Below are 12,137 nucleotides of genomic sequence, written 5' to 3'. Positions count from 1 at the left end.
CTAAGGACCATGTGGCTGTTTTTGGAGCACTTTGGAGAGAGTCAGACAGGCTGGTAGGAAAACAGGAAGGCAGAGAAGTCAACAAACTAACTACATTTACATGCACAAAATATTTAGTTTTTTGCCCTTATTCCAAAACAGCAATAATCCTACTAAGCTGTTTACATGACTAATGAAAATGAATATTTCACTAATATTACTGTTTACATGTTGACATCATTCTCAGCTGTGTTTGACAATGGGTCAATGTCCTATAACATGTTGTTTATCAAGTCAAAGTATGGAAATGTGGAATGGCTGGAGCAGCTTGTGCCCTTTTGCGTCCATGAGTGGTGGACTTTAGTGAACACATTCTTCCTTTTTTTGTTCCTTCAACTATCTTCTTGAAAAGGTTGGCATTGCAATATTTGCACATGTCCACAAACCTGTTGATATCCAAGTCTTTCTTAATGTTCAAAGGTAGGTGTCTCCTTCTGACCACTAATGTGTGCTTTTTTGGGGGCATGCATCTTTACGCCAGCCTTACAAACTGTTGGTGTGTTGGACCATAAACTGGTAAGAGTCTGTCTGTCACAAACTGTGATAAAAACCCCAATCGAGACACATTATCCAAATGCGCAGTATACATGTCCAAAGACTGCCTACTAGTACTAGTGTGCATGTAAACACAGTCTCTGAGAGGAGGACAAACAAATGAGCGAAGATGTCAACAGTGAAACGCATGGTATGTCAGCCATTAAAGAATAAGGCAGGCGATATTTTGTATTTTTGTTACTGTCAAAAAAAATCAGATAAAAAAAAACAAACATTTTAATACTCCAACATGCCCAGCTAGTCAGTCTAAATTATTTCCTCAAAGAGCTGGGTGGTGTCATTTTTTAGCAAATTTTAGTCAAACAGGAGTTAATACTGCATTTATTAGGGACTATTTTCAGCGGCAGATTTGGAGATTTATAGCAACAGGATATTACATGTAGAATTGATTTGAAATAAACTAAAGTGCCAGTTTTTGTCATAATTAAGCAATGTGCCACAGTATTGTAGATCATTGATGTGTTTTTAGTAGTTTTTGAACAACACTGGAGACACGTGGCATTAAGTTATATCAGGCTGTGGATATTGATCACTTAATTGTTTTGTTCTTAGCCCTTTCATGGGATTGTTAACTAACTAAACTACAGAATATGAACAGATTTATCCTTTAAAGTAATGTTCCTTTTAGCCTAGGGTGACCATATTTTGATTTCCAAAAAAGAGGACACTCGGCCCGGCCACGACATAGCCTACTTAAATGATACACGCAGTTTACTCAAAGATGCCTTATAATTTTAATATATTTAAAGTTTATATGTAGGCTATGGATAGAAAATTCAGTTATATTACAAAATAATATCTCTCAAAGACAGAAATTCAGATAGGCCCCAATAGGGGACACATACACACACTAGAGCGTGGCTACCCGATCCGAGCCCGACGGGTCCCGACGGTAGGCCTACCCGATGGGTCGGGCCGGTTTCAGTCAGCTTTCAGTGAAAATGTAGTGTAAAAATAAATATAAGCCTGTTATCTGTCCTTGTTTATTGCTTAGGCACTGTTATTTACGTGACAACACCTGAACATAACACACACGCACATTGGCTGTTTGTTTCTCCCTCTCCCCTCTCTGGAAGTCTCGGACCTCCAGCTGCCCGCCTCCGCCTTGATTAAACGCTGAAAATAAAATAAAAGAGGGAGACAGGTTTTTCCTATTGTATCTTATTTTGTTATATTTCTCCCTCTCCCCTCGCTGGAAGCCTCAGACCTTCCACCGCCCGCTCCCGTCTCAAACACGGAGGTCTCCCTCTCCGCAGAGCACCCATGGCACACACCCGGCCTGTTAAATAGCCTGTAACCATAACAACTGTGTGACACAAACTCAGTGCTTTAGTAATTAAATAATGTCAGGCTCGGTTCGGTTTCGGACATAACAAAACAGAATGACTGTCGGGTTCGGAAAGGAAAACCGGATATTATCATCAATTTATAAACACCCCCTGAACACCTCGGACAGGACGTGAAAAGTGGACATGTCCGGGCAAAAGAGGACATTTGGTCAGCCTATTTAGCCACAACCATGAAAATGATGATGACAAAGATGTCAGAGTAGGGGTGGGCGATATGGCCCTAAAACAATATTACAATATTTCTGGGTATTTTTGTGATAATGATATTCTTGACGATATGACAAATTAGTACGAAAAAATATATATATTAATTTTAAAAAATAGAATTGCAACAAAATAAGTGATAACGTTTTACATGACAACCTAACAGTCTGCCTTCCATTTTCTTCTCCAATTTCCTTTTGAACAAAATCCTAAATGGTTAAGTTGTTCTTTTTCCACCTGGACCTTTATGCCATTTCTCCTCTAATCATCATGCCGTAACCTGTGACAGGCTGTTATGCTACGATATACGATAACTATTGCACATTCACATATATGTTGTTTTTAGTCAAGCCACGAGCATCACGTAGGTTTACATTACCAAAGGTTTAATCACTTGACGACACTGACTCCTGTGTGTGCACAGTGAGAGAGGAGAGGAAGAGATGCTGTGCTGCTGGAGGAGTTGCTGAATGAGCTCCCTCTGCAGGGACAGTAACTTGCAGTAACTAGCTAAAAGAATCAGTTACCGTGAAGTCAGGGGCTGGTCAGGAAACATTAAGGACACCCAGACTTGATGATGCCGCAGTTTATTCAGCTCCACTGAAGCTGCTCCTCTTCTCAGAACCACCATGGAGTATGAAATAATTTCACTTTCAGCCATGCCTGTTGCTGTGGGTAACAGTATGACATCAATATGTCATCAAGCCAAAATATCGTAATTATCACAATATGAATTTCTCATATGATGTTAAAATCATACCAGTATTATTGTGAACGAGATGATGTAGCACACCCTTATTTCAGAGTGTGTGCTTGTACGTAGGTTCAAGAAACCATTTTAAAATAATTTAGGGATACCAATGACATGTTTGAAGTAGCAGCAAGTTCTTTTATTACTGACTCTCTGAGTGCTTTATTGTAAGGTTAAGAGTGAAATTATAGTTTGTCAAGAAAACCTGATAAATTCTGTTCATCTCAATGTTATTGGTGGTTTTGGAAGATCCATGGGAAAGTCATGGGACGGGATATGCTATGGTTTATTTTCCTCTTTTTGCTGTTGAAGCTCTTTCTGTGCTCCGTCTAATTTTGGTGGTGAGTCCATTAATCATGCTGCATTTACATGGAAGAAATGCAGAGTCAGCACCCCCCTGCCATATAAACAAGCACACCACACATGCACCATGCAATCACTTATGTATGAGATTTGTTTTCTCAGGCCCATTAATTCCATGTTAGCTGGACATGTCCTGTTATTCTTTGATTTAAGGACTATTGAAGCTTCTGTGAATCTTCCAGCATGCACACAAATGCACACTCAACCACTATGAGGACTGGAGTAGTCAGATCAATGTTTTTAGACTTGTGCTGCATGCCTGCTGAATTGATGATGGTAATGCTAACAGGCCACAGCGTGAACCAAAGGGAAGACTCAGATTTAACACAGCTCATCTGCATTGCAAAGTATGCTCAGCGTGCAGTCTTTCCATCTTTTTGATAAATTAAGAGAATGTAAGTCTTTGCACTTAAACAAACCCTGTGTGTAAGTCCACACTGTGAGCCAGTATTGCCTTTAAACAAGTTTAGTGTCGTCTTTAGAAATCTGTGCTGTCTCTGTGGGGGAAACCATGTATCTGAGGCACACTCATTAATGCATGCTATTTAGTAATAACTATTCATGCCCGTCATGTGTGCCATTTACTCACACAGCTAGGATTAGAGGAGGAACAAAATATGATACAAGACAAAGAAGCATCCTCAGAATTTTTATTATTTGATTACCTCAGTATAGAGGTCTGTCTTTCTGTCTGTCTTTCCCTCTGTCTCTTCTTATCTGTCACTGTCCCAATTTTGTATTATGCGTTAATTAGACCTTTGCAGCTGTGGGTAGTGTTTCACACAGGCTTTGCCCTCTGATGGGATTCAATTAGTGTAGCCACTTGCCTCTCCTCGCTATTAAAATTTGTATGTACATGCTCAGCCAATCAGGATGAGCCATATCAACCTTGTGAGGGCTGCCCCTGCATAGGGAAAGGGCAGTGGTCCCACCTCTCCTTAAGTGACAGCAGAATACAGACAGTAGGGGGGTTGCGCATCTTCACTTCATTCAGGAGACCAGCGGTTATGTTTCATCACAGACTGGCAGTTAATATTTGCTCTGTTGAAAGGACATTTTGGGAAATTATTTGATTTCTTGTGTTTGTTTAGATGAGAAGATTGATATCACTCTGAAATCCCCAACCTCATTTCGACAGTGAGACTCCACAGAGTCATTTAAAGGGGCAGTGTGTAGGATTTAGTGGTATGTAGCAGTAGCACTGAGGACTGCAGATTACAACCAGCTGAGACTTCTCCCGTGCACCAATCATGAGCTCCCAGTTAGAATTCCTTCAGTGTTTATTGCTCAGGAGGTTTTTACCAGAAACCAAATTAGCCACAGAGGTCTCTTCCTCTAAAACTGGTAAAAACACCAAATAAAGCAGTTTCATTCATTCAGTTTCACCTGCTTGGCTCGCTACAGAGGGTCTGCTAACTACGGTGGTGGTCACAAAAATGAGAAAAAAAAACGTGAAAACGCGTTTGGCCCTGTATAAAGCCAGTGTTAGGTTTGTCCATTCTGAGCTACTGTAGATAAATGTTGATGCAAGTGGGCGATCTCCAGAGACAAGGACCTGCTCCATATGTAGATACAAACAGCTCGTTCTAAGGTAATGAAAAATTCTTATTTTCAGGTGATTGTATACTAAAGAAAACATAGTTACTATATTACATTCCATCTCTGACATTATACTCCCCTAAATCCTACACATTGGACTTTTAAGAGAAAGAGAAAGAAATATTGACATTCAAAAACTTCATTGGACATAATCTAAATTTTTGCAGAACCACTCAATATCACCATTTTCTCTGGTTATATGACTGCTGGTGACCAGTACAAAACAACAGTGGCTACAGTGTTTTTTGAGGGTTAATCCTGATTGGCTGTAAACATTATTTTGTGTACATACAACTAAGGTAGTCGTGTAACATGTTAATCTTTGAAATTTTACGAAAAACTAACATCATCATTTACAGTACTTGCTGATATGTTCCAGCTTAGTGGTAAAGGTACTGCAGGGTGACCATATTTTGATTTCCAAAAAAGAGGACACTCGGCCGGCCACAACATAGCCTACTTAAATGATACTTGCAGTTTACTCAAAGATGCCTTATAATTTTAATATATTTAAAATTTATATGTAGGCTATGGATAGAAAATTCAGTTACATTACAAAATAATATCTCTCAAAGACAGAAATTCAGATAGGCCCCTATAGAAAGGGGACACATACACACACTAGAGTGTGGCGATCCGAGCCCGATGATACCCGACGGGTTGGGCCGGGTTTGGTCAAAAATGTAGCTATAAATTGTATTCGGGCTCGGGTCGGATTCGGTCAGCTTTCAGTGAAAATGTAGTGTAAAAATAAATTAACTCCTATTGTCTGTCCTGTTTATTGCTTGGGCACTGTTATTTACATGACAACACCTGAACATAACACACACGCACATTGGCTGTTTGACTTCCTCTCTGGAAGTCTCAGACCTCCAGCCGCCCGCCTCCGCCTTGATTAAACGCTGAAAATAAAATAAAATAAAAGAGGGAGTCAGGTTTTTCCTATTTTATCTTATTTTGTTATATTTCTCCCTCTCCTCTCGCTAGAAGCCTCGGACCGCCCGCTCCCGTATCAAACACGGAGGTCTCCCTCTCCGCAGCTGAGCACCCACGGCGCGCGCCCGGCCTGTTAAATAGCCTGTAACCACTGTGTGACACAAAGTCAGTGCTTTGGTCATTAAATAATGTCGGGCTCGGTTCGGGTTCGGACAGAAATATGCGGCCCGTGCCGCACTCTAACACACACACACAAACACACGGAAAACCAGACATTATCATCAGTTTATAAAAACCCCCCGGACCCCCCGGACGCCCTGGACAGGACGTGAAAAGTGGACATGTCCGGGCAAAAGAGGACGTTTGGTCAGCCTAGGTACTGCCCACCATTAGTCATCTTTAATCAGTGTTGTCCTGCATTAAACAAATAAGACAAGACAAAAAGTCCTCACCTTTGCCACTAACTGTAAGTTTTTCCCCTGTCATTAATTAGATTGGACAGACCACTCTGCAGCTGCCACCCTTGAATAATTTGTCATGTTACAGGCCCATTGGTGTCACCGGAGAATTTCAGTGCTGCATGACCCAAATTCTGTTTAAATTGTAGCCTTTCCACATGACTAAGAAAAGACAGTCCTGGTGGAAACATTGCTGTAATGTTTTTTTGTCCTCCCTCAGCCCTCATTTGCAGTCCGATGACAAGATGGTGAATCACTGCACAGAGTCTGATCTGTCTCCATGTCCCTTTGGACATGCTGTCATATATTAACCTTGATTCCTCTTGTTTTCACGGACTGCCCTGCAATTACTTTACAGCAGAGGCGAGATGTCCCTCCTTTTATATACAACCTGCATCTATCCAAAAAGTCATCCTAAAACATAGGTAGACAGTATCATCAATTGTTATTTTAAAATTGTTAGAAATACCAATAGCGCAAAGTATCCTCATGATATCCTATGAAAATGCACACACAATGATTCATATATCTAATGAATGAACACCCCACAAATGATTTTACACATTTAAGTTACGGAGGTTAGGTTTAGGCAAGTAAAGTTACTGTGGTCTCTCAGGGAAAATTTCAGGGGGAAAGTCCTACATTTTGTGACCCACCCACCATGCTAAGCTTTGCCCTTATGGGAACGGATCAGGACCACTTCCTTGTTTACTCCTGTCGATGCATTGTTCACCTGATCGGAGCCTTCAAAAAATACATGGCTTAAGCACAAATTACCGGCTCATGAGTGAGTGGGATATGTACGAATTTTGGTGCATTACTTTTTGTAGGAATCTTTCAAACAGTGCACGAGAACAGCCTGATAAGCAATATACTTTGCACTTTGTGCTCATTTACTTAAAATATGAAGCAACAGTGTAGGCATATAATATGCATATAATGCATATAATAAAAGCAGGTTATAGCCCTGTTTGTTTAGCATGCATACTGCATGTCCAAGACATACACGTGTACTGCAATATAATTATGTGTAAGTCTACTGCTGCACATTTTTAGGGTCATGCTGTGAAGAAAAAATGTACACTATATGCCTACTCAGTCAGCATGTGTGTATGTATAACAGCATCTTATCCCATATGGTCTTGTGTTTAGGGATTATATTTGGCGAGGCAGAGTTAAGCCATCTTCAAATACTCTAAAGTATAATGGATTTTGGCTGTCTAGCAACAAGCAACTTAGAAGGGGAAGTGTTTTTCAGAACCACTGTTGCCCTGCATGACAATGACGTAAAAAAAAATGTTTGTAATTATGAAATCCAAAAGTGTTGACTCTCAGTGTGGCCTCTGTTAGTGTTTAATTTGCCAGACAGATTTTTACTATTGTAAAGTAACATAAATCATTATGATAGATGTTACAATCTTGGTGGCATCATCTTTGCTGTATATAGAGTGTGTGAGTGTTATCTAAAATAAAATAGAATGAAATGTCACTACCATATATCGTTTTCCTTTATAAAACTGGTGGCTGTTTGCCTTATCTCTGCTTTCGGCTGGAATTTATATATTACCCACTTTGACTCCCTACGATACACATTCATCATACTGTGAATCAATTACATGTTCCTGTATATGTGTGCAAACCTAATAACTCCCATTTTGGTGCTTTATAGTTTCTTACTGGGACAGGAAGTTTGTGTTGTCCTTTGTAAATTAATCAAATCCTGCAACCATCGATTGTAGTCAAGTTGATTTAAACTGAGTGGATGTTTTTGTTTTTTCAATCCCTCATTAGTTGAGCTTTACGAGACATGAGGTTTCCATCCGGCATCACAATTATGTAACATGCCGAAGCATCCACACTGTGACTTAGCTGAGCAGTAGGGAATATGGATTCACACAGAGACAGCATGACCTCAATTACCCTTTAGTCTACTCTCTGACCTGTGTGCGTGTGTTTGTGTATTTCTGTTCTGCTGCATTTTTGTGCACGTTTTTGTGTTTGCACAAAGATGTTTCTGTGGCCATTTGCTGCCTTTAGAGAGGAAAAATATAGTAAAACATCCCTTTTTTGGATTTAGCTCTCATTAGCATCTGTCTTTAATGATTGCTCTGGTATCATGATCATTTAAGTATTATTAGAGTATGCTATATTTTTGACCCTTGACCCCATTGCTATTAAACGTTCAGTGTGTAAGATCCCTTATGGGGATATATTATAATAAGTATGTCTTCTTTAGTGTATAATCACTTGAAAATAAGAATTCTTGCGTTTTCGTTACGTTAGAATGAGACGTTTATGTCTACATAGGAAGCTAGTCCTTATCCATGGAGATTCAAATGTTTCTACAGAAGCCCAGAATGTACAAACCTAACAGTGGTTCTATAGGACCATTCGCATTTTCACATCAGCCACCATAGTTTGGAGTTCCTCTGCGATAACAGCGTTGGAAAAACACTTATTTTTTAAGTTAAACTGCTTTAGTCAATGTTTTTACCGGTTTAAATCACCGGGTCCATTTGTTTTGGAGAGGAAGAGACCTCTGCGGATAAATCAGTTCTTAGTGAAAACCTCTTGAATGTTTGGATCTTAAATTATGAGAGAAAACAGATAAGTAGACATTAGCCAGTGCTGGGCTAGCATTCTGTCTCTGACATGCCAAACAGTGTTGGAGAAACACTGATTTGTAATATGACACTGCTTTATTCAGTGTTTTTACTGGTTTTAATCACCTGGTTTGTTAGTTTTGGAGAGGAAGAGACCTCTGTGGATAAATTTGTTCCTGATAAAAACCTCCGTGTTTGAGATGGGAGCGGGCAGCAGGAGGTCCGACGCTTCCAGCGAGGGGAGAGGGAGAAATATAACAAAATAAGATAAAATAGGAAAACTTGTCTCCCTCTTTTATTTTATTTTCAGCGTTTAATCAAGGCGGAGGCGGGCGGCTGGAGGTCTGAGACTTCCAGCGAGGGGAGAGGTAGAAACAAACAGCCAATGTGCGTGTGTGTGTTATGGTCAGGTGTTGTCACGTAAATAACAGTGCCCAAGCAATAAACAGGACAGACAATAGGATTTTATTTATTTTTACACTACATTTTCACTGAAAGCTGACCGAATCCGACCCGAGCCCGAATACAATTTATACATTTTTGACCGAACCCGGCCCGACCCGTCGGGTAGGCCTACCGTCGGGACCCGTCGGGCTCGGATCGGGTAGCCACACTCTAGTGTGTGTGTATGTGTGTGTGTGTGTGTCCTATCTATAGGGGCCTATCTGAATTTCTGTCTTTGAGAGATATAATTTTGTAATATAACTGAATTTTCTATCCATACATATAAACTTTAAATATATTAAAATTATAAGGCATCTTTGAGTAAACTGCGAGTATCATTTAAGTAGGCTATCTCGTGGCCGGCCGAGTGTCCTCTTTTTTGGAAATCAAAATATGGTCACCCTAATATAAGCTTATTTTCCTTTACACTCACAGTAACTCATGGTCAGGTCACTCAATCCCTGAAAATGAATAATTTACAGCTACACAAGCAGCTAACATCAGCATGCTAACATGTTCAAAGTGACATGTAGATGCTTTGCAAGTAATATTTACAGGGTTCACCATCTCAGTTAAGCCTCATGGTATGCTAACATAGGGTAATTAGCACTAAACACAACGTGCAGCTGAGGCTGATGGGAATGTCAGTAGTACATGTAGTTTTGCAAGCATTTAGTCATGAATCAAAGTGTTACACAAATTGCAGTTTTGACCTGATTGTGCAAGATGAGGTCAGTGCATCACCGAAGAGACACCAGATTTCATGGCAATCCATCTGACAGTTGTTTAGACATTTCCGTTTGAACCAAATTGGTGGACAAACTGATCAACATTGCCATCCATCCATCCATAGAGTATGTGTGATGTGTATGAACATTTGTATGTGTTTGTGTTGTATGTAGGAGCTGTTAGTGGACCTCGGCTGGGCCAGCAAAACCAGAGAAAAGGTGGAGGAAGAGGAGGGAGGGAGCGCCCAGACAGAGAGGGGCAGCGGAGATGACTGCGATGATGAAGATGGCTGCGAAGCATCTGGTGTGGAGAGCAGTGAGTCACACACACACACACACACACACACACACAAGCATTCATGCAAAAATAGTGGAACAAACATTAGCAAACATACACCCACACATATACACATGTGAACTGATGCACGGTTGCAAGTTTGTCTGCTTCTTGTGCAAATATATGGATTCTGATTCATACATAACACATCAGCATATACAGTATATATACACGTACACAACATAGGTAAAAGACAACACACACACATACAGACACACACACAGTTTATTGGCATGGTGGAGGTTTGAAAATGCTGCAGCCTCCACACATCTTGTGCCAGCAGGGAAATGCCCAGAGGGAGGGATAGTACTGAGAGATGGATTCAACTGTCCTCTCCCCCTCCTTCCCTCCTTCTTTCTCTCTATCTCTCTCTCCTGTTTCCTCCCTCTCTTTCTCCATCTCTCTTTCTGCTGCTCTCAGCAGTTTATTTCCTCCTCGGCAGGGATAAAGGATGCACTACAACAACCAGGTCACCCCAAAAACACAAATGGAAAAATAAACTGTAATTATTCATTTATCTCTGACTTATTCACCGGGCTCGTGCTTATACATAATACATGGGTGTCACAGGGAGATCTAGGGACCCCTAGGAGCCTCGAGGCAATCCCACAGAGTGAATGTAGTTAAAATTTGCTGTGATTTAAATTGTTGATGAGAAAATGTTGCTCCATGTTGAGGTTTATTGACCAGATATCCTCTGTAGAGCCCCTTCTTACCATGAGATAAGGGGAGGATTAAGCAAAAAATAAATAAATACATAAAGGGATTCTTTTAATTTTCAATGCGAGAAGTTTATTTTGGAGCACTCGAGTAGTAGTAGTTAAAAATTCAATGCAGTGTAGAGGCTTGTAAAATATGAAAGGGGTTTGAATTGTAACCTCTAAGTGCCTGAACACTTTGTTTTAATATTTCTGTTGAAATTACAAGACTCTTTAAAAAACAATACTTCAACGAAAAAGCTTAACACTCAAAAGTTTAATTTGTCGATCAGATCTGATTACAGGTAATTCTTATATTGCTAAGTTCAGACTGCCAAGAAGAAATACGTCATCAGTGTGTAGCCAGAGTTTAAGAAATACTGTGGTCATACATTCGCAAATAGTCACCCGAAATAGTCTGTAGAATCTATACATTTGTATATTTTTCAACTTACATTTTTTTTGGTTTTATTCATTTAGAGATGTATTTATGCTTTTAGGCTATGTAATACATAAATGAGCATTTCATTGATCTATTTCTTAACTTTGAAACAGTCAAACTTAAAAGTTCCAGGTCTAAAAATGCTTTTTTTTCAGCCTTTAAACCATGTGTAACTTGGAAGTAACTTAAAAGAACAGTGTATAGGATTTTGTGGTATCTAGTGGTGAGGCTTGCAGATTTCAACCAGCTGAAACCAGTTACGGGAGCGGAATTATCTGCAGAGGTCTTGTCCTTTGCAGAGCACACCAACCAGGTGATTTAAACCGGTAAAAACTCAAAGTAAAGCAAAAAAAATTTTTTATTAAATTTCCAACAGTGCTCAGGGGTTGCAAATTACAGTGGCCAATGCACTGTTTGGTCTGTTCATTCTGGGCTGACCCACCACAGAAAACTTATTATATTATACTCCATTTTGCCAGTGTATCCCCCTAACACCTACACACTGGACCTTTAACACAAACTGAAAGTGATCATTTCAAACCTGCTGCGCCACTGACCACACTCAACATCACTGACGGTATTTGCTGGATGAGGTCACAAATGTGCTCTGTTGCACCTGTAACCACACCCA

General features: G+C 40.1%; 1 protein-coding gene across 1 annotated transcript in view; it reads left to right on the top strand.

Moving 5' to 3' along the window:
• Positions 1 to 12,137, top strand: part of LOC117253443 (glypican-5-like) — a 64,826-nt gene that overhangs the window by 29,030 nt on the left and 23,659 nt on the right. Inside the window, exon 9 of the mRNA XM_033620881.2 lies at positions 10,204 to 10,345. Within this exon, the coding sequence (XP_033476772.1) occupies positions 10,204 to 10,345 (142 nt within the window). The remainder of the gene's footprint in view (positions 1 to 10,203; positions 10,346 to 12,137) is intronic.

Source organism: Epinephelus lanceolatus, chromosome 6 (assembly GCF_041903045.1).
Source record: "Epinephelus lanceolatus isolate andai-2023 chromosome 6, ASM4190304v1, whole genome shotgun sequence".
Classification (NCBI taxonomy): Eukaryota; Metazoa; Chordata; class Actinopteri; order Perciformes; family Serranidae; genus Epinephelus; species Epinephelus lanceolatus.
The sequence above is the reverse complement of the archived record's forward strand: the minus strand, read 5'-3'. Positions and strand labels throughout refer to the sequence as shown.